Source organism: Cyclopterus lumpus, chromosome 20, assembly GCF_009769545.1.
Source record: "Cyclopterus lumpus isolate fCycLum1 chromosome 20, fCycLum1.pri, whole genome shotgun sequence".
Classification (NCBI taxonomy): Eukaryota; Metazoa; Chordata; class Actinopteri; order Perciformes; family Cyclopteridae; genus Cyclopterus; species Cyclopterus lumpus.
The window spans coordinates 6790456-6809788 of record NC_046985.1 but is presented as its reverse complement, the minus strand read 5'-3'; the positions used below and the strand labels follow the sequence as shown (position 1 = coordinate 6809788).

The 19333-nt window shown below is 42.4% G+C and overlaps 1 protein-coding gene across 1 annotated transcript in view; it reads left to right on the top strand.

The window, feature by feature from the left end:
• malrd1 (MAM and LDL receptor class A domain containing 1) overlaps positions 1 to 19333 on the top strand; it is a 41722-nt gene that overhangs the window by 9088 nt on the left and 13301 nt on the right. Inside the window, exons 10-20 of the mRNA XM_034560402.1 lie at positions 68 to 507; positions 1543 to 1630; positions 1731 to 1910; positions 2040 to 2196; positions 2993 to 3149; positions 3248 to 3358; positions 4032 to 4245; positions 4348 to 4595; positions 6301 to 6589; positions 11763 to 12008; positions 13097 to 13254. Coding sequence (XP_034416293.1) covers positions 68 to 507; positions 1543 to 1630; positions 1731 to 1910; positions 2040 to 2196; positions 2993 to 3149; positions 3248 to 3358; positions 4032 to 4245; positions 4348 to 4595; positions 6301 to 6589; positions 11763 to 12008; positions 13097 to 13254 — 2288 coding nt within the window. The remainder of the gene's footprint in view (positions 1 to 67; positions 508 to 1542; positions 1631 to 1730; positions 1911 to 2039; positions 2197 to 2992; positions 3150 to 3247; positions 3359 to 4031; positions 4246 to 4347; positions 4596 to 6300; positions 6590 to 11762; positions 12009 to 13096; positions 13255 to 19333) is intronic.

Below are 19333 nucleotides of genomic sequence, written 5' to 3'. Positions count from 1 at the left end.
GAAATTCCAAGTCTAAGTATGACGTTTCTGGCTCCAGTGTGCGTTCATTTCCTGTCTTGTCTCACAGCTCCAGAGCTGCAGTGTAACTTTGAAGGCGGGCTGTGCAGCTGGAAACAAGAATGGGGAGGAGGAGATGTGTTTGACTGGACCCGCGTCCAAGGCCCCACTCCGACAATGAACACGGGGCCGTGGAAGGACCACACACTGGGCACCAGCTTGGGCCACTACCTCTACATCGAGTCCTCGGTCCCCCAGGAGTTCAAAGACACTGCTGTGTTGCTCAGCAGAGTCTTCCATCCCACCCACGAGTGGGGCAAGTACGCGTCCAGGTCCCACTGTGTGTTCCGCTTCCACTACCACATGTTCGGCTCCCACGTGTTCTGCTTGGCAGTGTACCTCAGGACCACCACTTCCGGCCGTGGGCACATGCTGTGGGTACGATATGGAGCGCAAGGAAACCTCTGGCACAAGAAGACTCTCTACCTCTCCAGCGCTCGGCCTTTCCAGGTAACTCGCGCGCCAGAGATACAATTTATTTTATTCTGTTTTTTTTAAGGCTTCGGCCTCATTAGGTGTGTTCAGAAGATTTCTGTCATCAAATTTTATTTCTTACTTTGCAATGAGCAGAAATACAGAATATGCTTCAGATAAACATTTCTTCAGAAAAAAAATAATAAAAATGTCACGTTTACTGAGGAAATGTTTCTACATTTAGTTGTGAACCATGATGGTTTATTACTCAACTAAACGTCTTTCCCAGTGTACAAAAAAACACCCACTACCTCTCACTAACATCTTGCCAGGTATGTTGCCACAAAATTACAAAGCATAATGATTTGATATCAAGATCGTCAATTGTACCAATTCACTCCTTCTTAATTTGCATTTGAGATGTAATATGAGCAGTGTAACCACATCTAATGCACAAAAGGTGTTAAAAAAACACAACAACAATGAGCTTTAAAGTTAACTAAAATGTTTGGAAACGGCTTATTATTGGAAAAATATTTCAAAACATGTTTGCGAAACACTGCTGCTTAAATCATGCTAATGTTACTTTCTAAAACCTACTAATGCCTCAAATAAACATTTAAACAAACGTTGTTTATTCTGCAACGCACATGTGTGTTGGCATGGTTACTGCGACATTATCAGCAGAAAACATTTTCTCATTTTTGAGGTTCGAGCTGTTTTCTTTGAAAGCCAATACCAGACTCTCGCCGTTCAATATATTATAATGATGTTCCACTTCTTGGCCCAAAGTCAGCAGAGTTTGTGGCTGTTGATACAACTCATCTGAAGCAATTATCTCCGAGCAACTTTATATGCAGTGTATGTAGCAACACGTACTGGCAAGCAGACAGGAAAATACACTCAAACACGTCAACATTATTAGAAACAACATGGTGGTCCCTTCCTTTTTCTTTATTTTAATATGCGGGCTAACTGGCATGGCTTACTGGAAATGGATTCACAAATAGTCGGTGCAACACAATCTTAAATCGTTAACCGATATTGTCTTGTCACTTTCTCTTTTGTCAGATTTTGATAGAAGGTACAGTGGGGGATGATTTTAATGGGGACATTGCCATTGATGACCTTTCCTTCCTGGAATGCGACCCATACGATGGTAAATGATTCTGCCGTAGCAGAACATTTCAACTTTTTAGTTTCCTTTTTCTTCTTTTCCTTTTCAACCCGTTGATTGTTTAAACCGTGCTTTGATCCAGGAGAGCTCCCCACATCGAACACCACGACCCCCGCCGTGACCACTGCGGCCCCCACAGTTCAGCCCCACAGCTGCCCTGAGGGGGAGTTTGTGTGTGGGACGCATGGGGAGTGTGTCGCCAACAGCAAAGTGTGTGACTTCAGGCGCGATTGCTCTGATGGCTCAGATGAAGAAAACTGTGGTCAAATATTTATATTTTCCTTCACTCCATTAAAAAAATTAATTATTGCGTTTTTAATGTTTTCACAGTGCCGCTTCTTATGCTTCCTGCTCCTCCCTCCTGTGCTTATTCACTTTTCTCTTCCTCCAGTGAAGGAATGGTGTGATTTTGAAGGCTGTGATACTTGTGGTTGGAGCAGCGTCGACTCCTCTTTGGTCCCAATCCACTCGTTTCGCTGGTCACCTGACCAAGGGGAGAGCATTCATGATGGAGAGCAGTACCACCGTCCTATCAATGACCACACCCTGTGAGTACCCCGAAAACTAATAAAGTGACAGTGATATCTTAAAAGTTGATTAATCAGTGTATCTGCAATTAATCATTTAACAACAGTCTCTGATTGCACCTTCTCAAACTATGAGGATTTGATACAAGTATAGTTTGGATTTTAGATGTTTGGTTGGATAAAACAAGCAATTTGAAAATGTAATCTTAGATTCTTGGACATTACTATGGGCCTATTGTTTTACTATTTTCTGACAGTTTATGGACAAAAAGATTCAAGATTAATACGGAAAATAATGGATGGTGAAAAGGAATTAATCAAATGTCTCTATGATTATGTAATTGTTGTAGAAGAGATAAATAACCACTAAGTAGATTTAAGTACAGAGTGGGGATGAGATTCAAGAAAAAAATAGAAAGAAGGAAAGTAATTAAGTTCTCTTTTTTTAAGCGTTATTACTTTTTACTTTACTAAAAGCTAAATGTATTGTGAGCTGAGTTGGTGTGACTCATCAATAGCGGATAGACCAACCCGATTGTCCTTATCTGTGTTTTGTTGAGTCACCAGTGAGAGCAGAAATTGGCACTTTGACCAGTAGATTTCAGACATTTCTTCCCTCAGGCCCTCGAGCTGAAACTCTCCAGAGGCCTTCCTCAGAGCAGTAGTGTTTAATACTTATACACAAGAAAATAAAAACAATTTCACTCAGATGTACAACAAACCAAACCCAACAATGACTCTAAATTTATGCTAAATTTCACTGTTGCACTCACAAGTTGGGGAGGTAATTCTGTGCGTTCTGTCTTTGCTCTGATAGAGGCGGTCCAGAGGGTTGGTACATGTGTGCAGACAGTTCAAACGGCGGCTACGGTCAAGCCACTGACCTCCAGACACCTGCCATCTCCTCCACTGGGCCCCAGTGCACCCTGGTCTTCTGGTACCACATGAGCGGGTTCACAGTGGGATCGCTGCAAGTAAGACCAGTAAAGAGACTGTATTCATCCGGAGAATTGTAATCAGAGTAACGGGTTCATCAGAAAATCCACGTCTGTTATTCTCACTATATTTGCAGGTGCTGATCAAGTATGGAAACGTCACTCATCAGGTTTGGTCTCAGAGTGGTAACCAGGGAAACAAATGGAGACGAGGAGAAGTGTTCTTGGGGTTATCTAACAGCTTCCAGGTGCGTCAATTATTAGAGATACTTTCAAATGGGTAACATAATCAGAGTGAAATGGTTCATATTTTCATAGTCAATAATACTGCTCTAGCTTCGGGGGATATTAGTTCCCCACAAAGATGTCTCTTTAGTTGTAATCCTCTTTATACTTTTGAGCCGGTGACAGTGGCATTCATTTTGTGGGCTGTACGTCCGTCTGTCACATTCTCGTGAATGCAATAACTCAGGAATGCCTGGAGGAGATTTCTTCAAAAATCCGGCACTGGCAATTTTAGGATATGTATGTGTCATTATCACTTTTACAATTGTAGACATGATCATTATTGACATTCAGTTTGAGAGACATCCTCTCAGGTTACTGTATGTGCACAACAATAATTGGCCTAACTTGACAGGCTCAATTGTATGCACAGACTTGATAATCAATGAATTGATTGAGTCTAATTCAGTCTAATGAGTCTTAACTTGTGAGTGTGACAGTAATCAGAGTTGTAAAGGTGTCATTGTGTCTGTCTGCTGAGGTTATTCCAGGTCAGTGTGACTCATAGGACAAGCAGCTATTGGCGCTTATGTTCCAGTCTCTCGTCTTATGATGTTAATTAGGCGTCGGGTGTCTAAAAATCTACGTGATTATGACAGACTGGATGAAGATCTTCGCTCTGTTGTTCTTGGTCAGGTGGTGTTCAGGGCAAAGCGAGGGATCAGCTACATGGGCGATGTGGTGATAGATGACGTCAGCTTCCTGCACTGCTCCCCTTCTCTTCCTTCAGACCTGCCGTGCACACCTGAGCAGTACGCCTGCGCTAATGGCCACTGCATCCCTCAGGACAACCTGTGTGACTTCATCAACCACTGCGGGGACAGCTCCGACGAGGACGCCCACATCTGCAGTGAGGCCTCCTCTCATGTGTGACTGATGACACCCTGCAACAGATCCATTCCAGATGAATGGATAGCCTGGATAGATTACACTTTGTATTGCTGTCTTTCAGAGGGCTTTAGTGGGCGCTGCAGCTTTGAGTTTGACCTCTGTTCCTGGCGTCAGTGCCGACAGGATGACTTTGATTGGCTGATCAAAGCGGGCCGCACCCCCACAGTTGGCACCGGACCGTCAAGTGACCACACCTTGAGAGACCCCTCAGGGCACTACCTCTACCTGGAGAGCTCCTTCCCCCAGGCAGTCGGAGACGCCGCCCGAATATCAGGACCCTTACTGAGCCGCAGGAGCTTACAGTGCAAGGTGAGACAAAGTGCAGTTCATTCTGTAAAGGGGAAAACTAGTTAGTATGATAGCCATTATTTTTAGTACTACTGGAAAATCGATATATATTGACAATTTATTTTTGCACAGATGCTCCCTTGAGCACAAAGGTTCTGAATAGAATATATAGTTTCAATCAAAAGATTACCACCTACAGCAGTAAAAGTGAAACGCAAAAAACTATAACAATCAGAATAGAGGGAACAAGTTAAAGACACACTAAAAAATGTAATAAAACATTAGCACTTCTGTGGCTTTCCTGCCATGAATGCTAAAATGTATTCTGTGGATGTAATTTGAAGGTTTACTGCAGATTGCTCCATTTTTAAAAGGGCAAAAAAAACTATATTTCCAGTCGTAACTACACACCGAAGATGCTGCATGTTTTTATATTCAATTATATATTTATATGTTATAAAGTGTTCTTAGGAATAAGAAGCAGCAGGAACAGTGTTGTAATCAGCTGGAAACCACAGATGCAATTTGGATTATTATTTTAGTTTAGGAAATAACGAAAGGTGACCAACATACAATTTCTGTCCATTTCACCAGAAATGCATTCATCCCTAAGAAAACGTACACAAAGAGCTGAATTCAACATGTATTGGCACATGTACAGTAATCACATTTTGTTGAGAGGATCGATAACGCCCCTGCATCTGTCTGCTAAATATATGAAGTACACCTGTATATGTATAAGTACACGTTAGCTCAGCTTAGACTGAATCCAGGAGGAAGCAGCTAGCCTCGCTCTGTCCAAAAGTAATAAACTCTCTGACTTTTAATTGCACTATATTGTGTTTTCAGGGGGCTTGTGTCCTGGACTATTAAACAAACAAATAGAATAACGTGTTTTCTTTATCTAGAGCTAAACTAAGCTCCTGCCTGGAGCCTCGTATTTATATATTTAGCAGAACTTACATGAGAGCGGCTTTGCAGTTGAAATTGTGTTGCAACTTAACAAGCAATCACACATTGAGTGTGTGTGCTTGTGCACTTAGTGTGCGTGTGTGCGTCCTCCCATCTGTCAGCCCGATGCTCTACCGGGGGCGATGTCTTGATTGACTGCTCAGTTTGCTCTGCGCGTCGAGTCTGTCTCATCCCACTTTTTACCTGTCAATCAGTCACGCAGTCAGCAAAAAGGCACCAATGAAAGTGAAGGGATGGCCGTGCACGGGAGACGTGAGAGGGAGAGAAGGACGGGCAACCGCTCTCCAGAGATGGAGGGTGTAGTTGTGCTGCTGGAGCTGTTACACGCCTCCATTTGCAGAGAGAGCCTATTAAACACATCACTGTCTCAGTTCTGTGTGACGGACAGAGACGATGTATCACCAATCTTTCATAAGACAAGGGCTGGAAGGAAAAAGTGCTTCGATCCAGTCACTAGATTCAAACTTAATTACCTCTCTATGCCCATCATTTTGGTTTATTTCCGTATATTCTGCCATGGGGAGTAATAGTTATTGTAGAGAAAGAGAATATGAAAATGGAAAAGAAAGCAGTGTCAGAGTGCCGAGCTGTGTAGCAGCCTGTAACAATGTGTATACTCCAACATTTTGATGGCAACCTGTATTTTTCTTCACACTGTTGAGAGAACAAATAGAAAAGTATTGTTCACCTCTGCACACTCTGTAACTCAGTGCCTTATTTTCACATATTTCTCATTTTTCCATCCTTGGTCCAGATGCGTTTCTACTTTCACATGTCTGGAGACGGCATCGGGACCCTCAGCGTGTTCAGTAAAAGCGAAGGGCATCTTCATCTCTTATTGAACCTGACGGGAGACCAGGGCAACTACTGGCAGATGAGGGAGATCCCGCTGAGCCATGAAAGGGACTTTCAGGTCATGTTTGAGGGCAAGGTGGGCCGAAGTCAGAAGGGCGACATCTGCCTGGATGACATCACTTTCTCTCCAGGGTGTCTGCTCGCTTTCTCAGCTAAAGTGGAGGACAGCACTCCTCCGCCTCCTGCAGGTAGACACTCTACTTTGTCTCCATTGTTTTATGCATGATAAGCTCTTTTTTCCCCCTCTGCTCCGCCTCCTGCCAGACCCCCCTTGAACTCAAAACATTGTAAAGAACTGCTGTTTTCTTCAGTGACTAATCTCTTTGATATTGACTTTCATCAATCACATTATGATGACATTTGATTTACTTTATTCCTACTATCTCTTTGAATTGCCTTTCAAAATAGTTCTTGATTCTACAAGAACACAATGTTACTTTGATCCACCACTTTGGTTCGGACTAAAGTCACTCAACAGCTTTTAAATAGTCTATTAAATCTCCAGAAGATGAATACAACAACTTACTCTATGTTGACCCCGGTTCTTTTCCTTTAAACGCCACCATGAGGTAATGTCTTTTACTTATTTACTTAGAGCTGGATCAGAAGCTGTTGTTGATCTGTGCATTGTATGTTTGCTCTGTTGCTAGATAACAATGGTGACCTCACCACATAAAGTACAAAAGCTCACAGGAGCAGTTAAAGGAATAAATGATCAATTACTTGCGATTGTTACTTTGAATTCTTGAAGAAAACTTTGAACGAAAACACGGCGAACGAAGAATACAAAAAAAAACGTGAAAAGTCTTGATGAATGGAAGTGAATGCGGCTCGTGTTTAACAACAGCAAAACTATATCACAACATCAAATTACAAACTCACAGAGCTCGTGCAGCATAGTGAAAGTCTCATATATCCAGACGTACGCTCAGGCCCTTCCCAAACACATGCATCTTCCCTAAAACCTCATTATTTAAAACACGTGATGAATAGCAAGCCCGCGCAAGCGTGAGACTGTTTATGATTTAGTGTTTTAAATGTAAATCTTTAGCAAAGACGCATGCGTTTAGGGAGTAGTGAGAATACGACTTGATAAATGAGACTTGGATTATGCGTGATGGTTTGATATAGTTTTGCCCCATTTACTTTCATTTTTCACTACTTTTTGACGGTTTTTGATTCTCTGCTTACTACACAGGTGAGTAATGGTCATTTTGGGCGTGAAGTATTCCTTTAGGCTGTGGAGACAAAGACTCAACAAGGCACTGGCCATGCAAAACAAGAATTAGAGTAAAACACCTGGCTTGTTTGTACTGGAGCATTAATAGGAGGCCAGTATGTGTCTGCAAATGGACCAGAGCCCAGATGAAGGCCATTGTAGTTGGGACATTGCTTTTTATTATTGATCAGAAAAGAACTAGGCAGTCAATTGCAGCTTTTTAATTCCATTGTGAGAAGGAGAGTGCTGGGATGTCTTCTTCTTGCTTTTAGTAAATAATAACTCGTGAACATATTTCCAAATGGTAATAATAACTGACAGCCTTCGGGGAACACAGCTGTGGAGCCCCATGTGCCAAAATTAGAGTATTTATCTGATTTAGGAACGATATTGCATTACTAAAACGCGGATAATTGCAATTATTTCGATGACTTTTGCTCTAAGAGTGTGCTGTTAAATGAGCAATAAGAGGATTATCGGCTGACATACAAGAACCGTATCTTCATTTGGAAGAAGAGAATTGGCAGTTTCAGAAATTCATGACTAAAATATGTGTCCGACCTCCTGGAAATTTAGGAGATTTATGACATCTGTGGGTGTCTCTTGGTAAACATGGAGCAACACAATACACTCTGAGACATTCACTTGACTACTGAGGTCCCGTTTGTCACCATCTGTCTCAGCACTGACTTTAGTAAAGCAATTCCTTTGTCTCAGACCTGGTAACTATTCATCCATTACTAGTTTGTCTGCATCCTTTACATTCTTGAAGAGGGAACCCTTTAAGAGGCGAGAGCAATGAACAAGAGCTGATTTATTGCCATTGTTACTGCGGCTATAATTGGCCTATTCATTTTATTGCCTTTCTTTTGTATCGGATGTCGAGGAGTAGAGATAGTTTCTGGATTGTCTGCACTCGTCTTTTTGAGATGAGCTGGAGAAGCGTTCTTTCCAGCAGCAGAAGTGTGATTTATTTTATTTTGTCAACAGCGGTCTCTTTCTCTTACACGTCTCGTTGACTCGTTGACTCGTTGTCTATTTGCATTCGTCAACAAGTGCATACAGTGACTAGCTAGACCCCCCAACAGAGTCAGAGTATAAATCTGTCACTATAAAACTCTGAAGTAGTGCGGCTTCGCTGAGGTCTGCGTGCTAATGATGCTTTCATGTTAATGCTGTTCATTATCTTTCCATCCTGCTCTGCTTGGCGCCTTCACCGTGACTCTTGGGGATCTAAAAGATGCTCAAATGATCTTTCTGTCGATATCGCTGTCTGCTGAAAGCAGTGAAACACTTAAACACAGTGGAGGTGAACAAAGGGTTGTTTGTGTGTCTTTGAAACCAAGCATTCTTACTGTGAATAATCAAAAGACTTTACTGTGATATGTGAAACTATTTTCTACTGAAGAAATAGTCCCTCTGGAAACTGTAGTGGATTATCCAGAATAAAAAGATGTTGCTGTTACATTGAATTCACCTCCATCGTACAGAAGTGGAGGTGATATATAGGTGTGTGTGTGTAGTTTTAGTAAAGCTGGGAATACCTGTCATAAAGATTTCATAGAATAACAAGGTTGAGAGAAGCGCCTCCTCAGCTGCTGCACGCTGCAGAGAGCGCAGACAGCAGGAACTGTAATTACAATCTGCTTCAGTCTATAATACTGCCAGTTATTGATGGACCGGTAAGACACATAGCTTTGCCTTTTAAGCAAATTTGTAGAATACCGTGCACATCATTTTAACAACAATGCGCTGTCAGAGACGACTACGTATGTTTACCAACTGCATGGAAAAAAAGAAGAAAAAGAACAACGTGAGCAAATCAGAAAAAGTGTCCCAATTTCACGTCTTGCCGATCTCGACCTTTATGAACTAGCCAGCAGCCGAAATCTCCGCCTCATGAATAATGAAAGTGAGGAGACAAAGTATTCACATTCACTGGAAGAGAAATGGAAAGATGGTAATTCATTAAGACTTCATTGGCAATCTCTTCTCCCTGCATATGATTTTGCACATGGTTCTCTGTGAATGTCTGGAGAAAGGCCTCAGGAACATTTACTGTACATAGTCTCCTCCACTCAGTGGCCTCTTTATTGGATACGGCTGTACAATCTAATGCCGTCCAATGCAACAGGCCTGCCATAAAATCTACCTTTACGAAGCTCATAATGTTCAGCTGTTGATGAGGAATCAAATGTTTATTATTGAGGTTAAAGATATTCTTGTACGTATAACTACATTACATTCAGGGGTGTTTCTAGTTTGCTGTCCTCTCTGCTTACATATGCAAGGCGGGCAGAATATTAGAAACACCTAATAGGTTTAATAATGCAACGCCACAAACTATGCTAAGACATGTAATTGCATTAGTGACAGTGATTGTGTAGCCAGCAATCACTTAGACGAGTAACTAGACTTGTTCTCTCCGTCCTCCTCTTATCAGCGGCCTTGTATCATAGCTTTGATTTTCTTCGTAGGTATCAGACATACTGGGAGAGCAATGTGGTTTTGATGCTGTCACTGTGTAATCTGTGTTTCATGAAGCAGGACAAAGAAAGGCAGGGACCATGACGAAGCTTCAGTTTTTTTTTTTACACATCATTAAAAGAAAACAATGAAATAGAAATAGAACATATGGATTCGCCTGGCACCTTTCGTTTTGTCCCGCTAGGAAAACATCCTTCACTTTATCTGTCAGACCTTTCATTGCAGAAGTAAGGGTTGATTATAAAAGTTGATCTAGGGCAACATCCTTGCACCAGGGGGCAGTGAGCCAACCGATGTACTGTATATGAGGACAGTGGGTCCCATTACACACAGCACTGCAGAGCAACAACGTTATCCATGAAACAAGATACGTATTGGAGTTAATGTGGACAAATGAGTACATTCAGATGGAAGAACTGCATATCTCAAGAGATTTAGTCGGTTGTGGGAGATGTGGCAGGGTTATTAGCTTCAACCTTTCACTTTTCTTTAAATGAATCCACCAGCATGCTGCACATCAGGTGGTGAGGTAGCGCAGCTTCAGTCGGGAGCCGTGGCTTCCTGGCTTCCCATGTGCCTTTTGTTGGGGCGCATTGCTTCTGGTCCTATGCATCTGAAGAAGAACAAAGAATTAGAAGGGACTTATACCCCTTTCTCTCTTTTACTTTCAGGGACCACCCCTCTTCATCACGCCTCAGCTCCCTTTCTAACACTCCCCAAAACCCAAGCACTGGAATGCCTGGCGCCAAAAGAAGCAGATTACAGCCTCCTGCAGACCTGCCCACCCTATGATACAATGATTTGTCGTCCCCCCCCTTGTCTTCTTAAGCTTCTTAAAGAGACACTGATGCTGCATGCAGATGGTCTCCCCCCCTCTTGAGTTGACTTCTTGTGCTCTGAAGCTATTACTGAGGCCTGGGGTGCTCTTAAGTTTGGTGAAGCACACAGTAGCTGGAAGAAGAAAAGACAGTATTCAGATTATTTGATTTTTAAAGGAATAGTTAGACATTTCGGGAACTATTCTTATACGATTCTTGTCAAAACTTAGATGAGAAGATCTGCACCATAAATATGAGGCTACATCCAGCACATGGTTAGCTCATTTTAGCATAAAGGCTGGAAACAGTTTGGGTGGCTCTGTCAAAAAAGTAACAATGTTATGTCTTGTTTGTTTAATACGTACAAAAAACAAAGTGTTTTACAGGGCATTTTGTGCCACCCTGTTTCTGAGCCGGGAGCAGTGACCTCCTGGAATCGTTTCTATTTTTTGTACAGATTAAACTTTTAAGGTGACGGTCGGTACACGTGTTACCTTGGGACAGAGCCCTCGGTTTCACCCTGTTTTCAGTCATTATGCTCAGCTAAGCTAACAAGCTTGCTATTTGACATGTGAGTGTCATCAGTTCTTTCATCTAACTTACAGCAAGAAGATGAATAGAGGTAGGCCTACTTGTCTCCTCACAATCTTGACCTCCGACCTCTAAGTCTCGCTCTGGACAATAAAACGTTAACGCGTGTCACGATGTTGACGGACCACGTCCTTGCTGGGAAACGCATTCCTTTACATACTAGAACATACACGAATACAGACTGGCAGTGTTTGTCTCCTAACGTCAGTGTGAATGATTATTTCATGGGTGTGTCTTTATTTGCAGGCTCCTGTCCTTCAGGCTCCCTGCCGTGTGAAAATGGCCGGTGTTTCACTCCGGGGCAGAGCTGTGACTTCACAGATGACTGTGGCGATGGCACCGATGAAAAGGATTGTGGGACTTCCTGCTCCTTTGAGAACGGCCGCTGTGGCTGGATGAGCTCCCTGGCCGATAACTTTGATTGGACGCTGGGGACCGGATCTGTGAAAAGCATACGGCCTCCGTATGACCACACATTGTTGGATGAAAGTGGTATGTGTTCACAATTTGCCTTGCGTCGTTCATACGCACTTAAACCGTCGACTCGTGTAAAAGTCGTTTAAAACCCTCAACATTTCCCATTAAAGTGAAGTTCCTCGCTGTGCTAGCCTCCTCTTTGGATTTCCAATGTGTAATTGAAATGCACCTTCACTTCTGGGTGGTTTTGTATCAGAGTTTATGGAACGGAGCAGATTTTTTAATTCCTATTTGTTAAACCTGAAATGCCGCAGTAGCTCTCCGCAATGTTTAATTCATGACTGAATCAATGTACGGCAGGTGTGATTGATGCAGGGTGTAATTCCATTATACAGTGTGCAGGGTAAAAAGAGATACGCATGAATATATAAACACGTATGTGCATTTGCACACACAGCTTATGGAGGAGCTTCCCCAAATCGCCCTAAAGTTGATGACGCCCTGATGCGTCTGTGTGAGAGTGAGCAGTAAACAGTGAGGCTGATATCAATGAGACGTCATTAATAAAAACAGAAACCCTGCATGTAATGCACGCCTCATTTCCTGTAGATCGGGAAAAGCATCCTGAATCCAGAGCGGCGGGAAAGGCGGACAAACAATAAAACTAGAGATAATTGGTGCTGAAAAAAATGCAGGCCGTGAATAATATTAAACGCAGGGTTTGATTTCATGAAGATGTGAAGGATAAGAACTTTACACTGTAATCTTGTGCGATGTTCATGTTCAGTCCTAAAGGTTATAATGATAAAAAGGCTTTCTGGAGTCATTAGTGATGTAGAAAACAATTGCCCCATAGAAGGACACATGAATGCACAGTTGCACTCCCTTTGTTCACCATCGCAGTTTTTCTCCTTTCATTACGCGCTTGACTCGACCGAGAAGCTTTAAAAGGTCCCCGGATGTCAAAAAGCAGCGGGACATTAGAAGATGTGTCGGCTATTACTCTGCGACCCCCTCCCCCGCTTTGACTCTTTGACCACAATGTTTGTGACAGTGCTGTAATTTGTCCCTGGCCGTAAGAGCCAGGCTATCAATTACCCTTCGCCTCGACTCCCTCGGCGCTGCCCTTCTCCTCCATCACTTCTGTTCTTTACTCTCTTTAGGTCATTTCTTCTATCTGGAAGCTACACCGGTGGGGCTCAAAGGGGATAAGGCTCATATTAGGAGCTCTGCTTGGAAAGAGTCGAGCGCCATCTGCAAGCTCTCCTTCTGGTACTACATTTCCCAGGTGGCCTCGGGAACAATCCGCCTGCTGATCAAGGTAAACCACCTGCAGACGAGTATTTTGACACACTCATGATTAGAAATGATGAATTTAACTGGTGTCAGTTCATGATACTTTACAAAAGGAACCCTGCCAACATATCTCGTTCCATCAAGCGTGGCTATCAAAAGCCAGATCATATTAAATCATATTAATGATGACAGTAATCATGTCATATTAGCACTGCTGTCGTGTGGCGTCAGTAATTTGGTAAAAAGAGAGGTGCGGCTGTCAATTATATCTGTGGTGGTAGGTTGAGGTGAGTCATGGGGGGTCGTGGTCTCCCCTTTGGCCCAGAGCAGCGCCCCCACCCCTCACTACCACCACCAGCTCTGCCAGTTCTCAAGGCGTCTTGCTTGTCTGGCGTTCAGCCTTCCAGTTTGTGTGGTGGACTTTCAGGGATCAGGGTTTCTGCTTGCAGTGTTTCTGCCATTGAAATTCTGCTGTGATTTACGGTGCCTTCCTCCCGCCTGTGGCCCGTGTCGTCTCAACTTCATTTAACTTTGTCAGGTACGACTCAAGGTCAAGGGGCGGGACTTGTGCCAGAGTAGATTCATTTTTCAATGTGTGATTGTGTGTGAAAGTGTGCAAAATGTGTCTCCCATCTTCCCATATGCAAAGCACAAGCACGATTCCCAGCGTGTCCTTGTGGGCGCTGCAGAAACCGTTTTTTCAAAACACGTCATCATGCAAATTTGTGTGTTTTTTTTAGCTCCATCAACATTTTAAATATGAATGCGCTTATTAAAGCGCCAGTCTTTCAGTTGTTATTGAAAACATATATGCCATAAAAAGACCAAACATGAATTACAGTTCAAAGTGATTGAGGACAGTAGACAATAAAACAATAGATTTAAAGAGTAGAAAATGTTCCACGTCCATGACCAAAAACAACACAGAGGTATTTATTACCTGTATCGTCAAAGATTGAATATTTAAATAGTCCCGAACAAATGCAGTATTTCTCTTGTCTGAGCAATGTTTGCAAATATCTTCAGTGCTATTTCCTTTTATGTCTTCAACCCCCTGAACCCTGCGCTGTTTCAGGGTGTTGATTTTGCTTGTTTCACATTGTACTCACTGTTGCCGCATTTTTTTGTGCAATATTTAAGTTCTGCACCTCTTTGGAAACGTGCATCAATGACTAGAAGAAGGGTTATGATACCAAAAATTATTCCAAAAAAAGTTGAATTTCTTTTATACTTTATTTTACAAAAATAAATGTGGAGGGCACAATTTAATGTTTTATACACAATCTAGTTTGTGTTATATAGTAACAAAGGGATTTCGATGAAATATCACAATTTTAAGCTTAGATGTGGTTGTTTTTCCTGATGGAAGAGTTCGTCACTCATGATTAGCTCAAAGACCGTCAGGAATGGAGTCAGGAAGAACTGAGAAGCAGTGATACCTTTTTTTTTTTTTTTAAATTGAGAACGTGAAGAGATTTTCCCATTGAAAAAATATGAATGCCATGTCTCTCAAAACCTGCGTGTACACTCAATCTAGCACCTGAGGATGTGGATATATTTATCGATGCGGTTTTGAATTTAATTATTATACAAATACTACCACTGTCACGGATCGAAGACCAGGGACCCAAGCACAATGGACAAAACAGAGTAAGCAAATATATCATGTGAGAGACGGGGGATGATGAACTGGACTATTTTACATGTCCTGCATGTTCACGTTTAGGTGGAAAATGGAAAATGTGGCCTTTTTTACAGAAAGTTAGCTCTCCACATGAAAATGAGGCGATGGAATCACTCGCACACTGACGCAGACAGAGAAGCGCGTGAGTTCAGAGGTCACCACGTATGATTTTACACATTGAGCGTGTTGCCTGATTTGTGTTCAGTGTGAGTGAGAGAGAACCGATATCTCAGTTCTGCTCTATGTCCCTGTAGTCTCCCATACAACATAAATCATCTTAAGTGAATGTGTGACCTAGAAGGTTCAGAGACATTAGCACTTACAGATTATTGCTTTGTGCTATAATTTACAACATTATAGCATTTTCATAGTCTCAATGTTGCCTTGTGTCAAAACGGCTACATAAAGACAAACATGAACACACATTTGCACAGACATGCCTGCAAATACACACGCACACACACACATAGTGTCAATACAACGTGAGCCATCTTTTTAAAGGTTGATTGAAGAACAAAGGCAGTTATGGTAATGATCGCGGTAGACTTCAGTGGGCCGAGGCACAGAGTGGGAGGGAGGGGATTATATTTACCTGGCAAGTGTTTCCCTCCGTGGGGTCTCACAGGAGGCTCAACAGTTCTGTCTATTTATATCACTGTGAACTGCTCGAGTTGTTATCCATCAGTGAGTGGACTGGACACAGCAGGCAATTGTCCTCTACCCCCTCTGGTTCACCAGATTTAGAGTCTGCTGTCTGATGATGTGTCATTGTTATGCATTCATCTAATATGCAACGCTGCATGTGATACAAGGAGATCCAGCTGCGAGTAGAGTGCATTCTGTGTCTCATGCTTTTGATTTTACTTCATTATCAGATGCAGATAAAGGTGCGAGGGACTGGCATCTGTGACTTCCTTTGTGGATTATTATCTAAATAAAACAGAAAGCTTGATACCGAAAATATCTGGATTATGGATTAAATATATGTGGAAACTCTGGAATTCAGATAATGCCTTTTTGACAGGAGTGATAGTCTGAATACATTCTGTGCTGATTGGATCTTCAAATGCCGGAGCATCAGTGTGCGCACACGGGCATACATCAGTTGAATAGCTGGCAGTCCTTCAGCAGGGCACGTTCGCGGACACACTGCTATAAGAATGTGGCCGTATTCAGCACAGAACACCTCCACCGTGTGTGTGATCCGAGTGTCAATCATCCTCAATAAATCTTGGGTGCATTTGAGCCCCAAACAGGCCTTTAAAGCTAGTGTCAGCATCTGGTTCGCTTAGCTTAGCATAAAGACATAAAGTGTGAAAACAACAAGTTGTGGTTTTATGTGGCGTTTGTGTGTTCAAAGACTCCAAATATGCGTATTTCACAAAGTGTGAAACTTTTCCCGAAACGTTCTTTTTTTGAGTTAGCATCCGTTTGAATCTTTTTGGGAATTACTTTAAACGGATGCTACATCGCCTGCCACTTGCTCGTTTGTGTAGGCCCGCCATTATGGTGAGCCAAAAAACACCTGCCCAACAGCCAAAGAAAGGATGATCCCCCACCCCGAGTAAAATATAGCATGACGGAGATAATCATTTCAGCCGGCTCTTGATTTGAAGCTTGGTTGTGGAGCAGCTATATCATATAAACAATATGGTAATAGACTAGTGTTGTAACATCGCTTAACTATGCAGAGATGGAGCACAATAAGTGGAATTGAAGATGATCCGACAGAGAAACGGCCGCCAGTCGGCTCCATACAATGAAACATACATGCAATACAAATCGGATTTCGGCTTAGTGAAACATTCAGTATATAGTTAAGATATAGGGGATTTCAATTTAAAACAAAGGCATTTTATTGTGATTGCATTTTTCTTTGTTCTTTTCAGCCTCTTGACTGTCACCGGGGGGATAATAGAAGAAATGATGCAAATGTTTATCCACTCTTCGCTTTGAGCAAACGCAGGAAACAAACCTTCAAATTGATCGAGCGACTGATTCGCCACAGAGACATCAAGTGTGAGCTACACATGCCAGTCGCACCAAGGCTGCTTTTATGGATCGAGCCTTTATTTCATTACATAAATCTGGATACATCTTGCTGTAACGCTGCCTAATAATCTACGCTCTGCACTCACAGTAACAAGATTACTTTAAGCCAAGGCTCCACTGGCATAAAGCAGAGGAGACAGCCTGGGCAAGCCTCACCCAAGGGTGCATTTTAATAGGCTTTCATACTGCAGAGTATGATATGACATTGCTTCTCCTCTGGTCTCCTGTACATTAGACCAAGTCCCTTTTTACTGCAGTCAAGCCTCTGGCCACATCTTGACACTTTCAAGTACAGTTAGTTATCTCTGTCTTATATGATTGCGTGTTAAGTTTACCTGCAGTGTCCCAAAAAAGTTTGAGACTTTTCATCGTGACCCTGTCCTCAAACTGAATTAACGATGTTCTGGACCTGCAGTCATTCAGCCACTTTTTAAAAAAAAAAGATGTGAAGACAAGGATGCGGTTATGAATAATTGCAGAGTCATACCAATCTTTATTGGCCTTGTGAACCTCAGGAGGATGCGGGGTAGTTAAAATCTATACGGTCTCCTATTAAACACACTGTGGTTTAACCAGGCAGCGCTTCTCTGTGTTGACCCGAAGCTGAAGAAGATTTGAAAAATCCTTCCAATCATCTCAAGAGAGAAACGCCATTAAAAAAAACTTCATTTGCAAGTCGCAATAAGGACACTTGAATCTCGATTACCTCCTCTCTAGCTGGCAGGGTGCTTACAGAAGCATGACATGGTCGTACAGGGTGTACACCTAAATGCTAAATGGTAGATGGACTTGTATTGTGATTTTCTAGTCTTCCGACCACTCAAAGCGTTTTACCGTCATTCACCCAATCACACCCATTAACACACAGATGGCAGTTCAAGGTTGAGATTCTCCTTATTGTCAACATGAAAACACCAAAACTCATAAGTTCTTCTCTCAATTCTTTGCCCCAAGCCCATTGGTTGAAAATGGGTCAATAGTATTTAATTTAATTAACAGTGGGCACTATCGCTCTTAGCAAACGTCACTCGAACCGCAGTAACTTGTGCATTTGTTGGGGAATTTTTCCAGTGTATGAATACGCATTTACATTTGACATTTTATAGAATTTGCAGCAGCGGTCACAGTTCAGCCATCACTCACCTTCTGTATCACCTCGTCAGTTCTATCACTCTCACCTGCCCACTCTGCTGCACTCGCCTAATCAGCTCACTCAGTGCACCTGGTAGTCACACTCGCCTCGCTCCCTCCATCACTCTCACCTGTCCACTCTGCTGCACCTATACTCCCTCTGGTATATAAGGCCCAGCTTCACTCACACTCACTGTCAGATCGTTCTCCGCGTTAATGCCCGACCCGCCGGCATCTACCCGCCGGCTGCTCCCCCGTTGCAGGCCCTGCCCGTTTAGACCTCCCCGCCTTGTCTCTGTCCCCGACTACGAGAGCTGCCTCAGCTCCTGCCGGTTCCTGTTGGATCCTGTTTGACTGAAGGTCCAGAGACTGTTTTGTATTTAGTTGAATCTGCCTAGAATAAAGTTAATTGAAACTATTCTGGAATACTGTCGTACTGCATCTCTCCCCCCCCCATTACAGCAGCATGAACATGTATGTCTGATCATCTCGGAATAAACTACAGTGTTCATGGCAATGCAGGAACTTGTCATCCAGTGCAACAGTGTGGCTCATTGTTGTGTTTTCATAGTTTTTAAACAACACGGAGGCACAGATGAATAACATCCGGCTTTGGCTACACAAGATCGGGTTCATTCATTCAGTCTTTCATGGGATTCTTTTGAGATAAGAAAAATATAGAAAAATATAGAAACACCATCTTTGAATGCTTTTTGTTTAGTTTTGTGCTTCATGAATGCTTTTGATCTAACTACTGTTGCCAATGCAGCAGAGAGGATTATATCATATTTCTTCTCCTTTAATTTGCATTTGAAAAATATTTGTCTGAATTTGCTGTAAAAAGCAGAGCTCCGATTTAGACGGTCTCTTTTACAGACCAAAAAAATGAAGGTCTTAATTAGTACCTTTGTCAATATGGACACATATGCACATTGTTATATAACTTATGTTCTCTATAATTCATCCACACTTTAAGTGACGTAAACAATATTATCTCTTTGTCCTGCACCATGTTGTTAGGTATGCTTGTTTCTGTTACCCTGCTGGCTACAAAATAAGTGTCCTGAACTTTTGTCTGCTTAGTTTTCAGCCTTTGTTGTTATGCCAATTTTCTTGTCGCTGAAAGGCAGGTGGGTTTTAAGAGGATAAAGAGATGGCTTATGTTGGTTTGTGGTAGAGAAAATGAATGATTCATAGTTGACGTTATTTTGATAGCCCAAGTTTTTTTTAGAGGTAA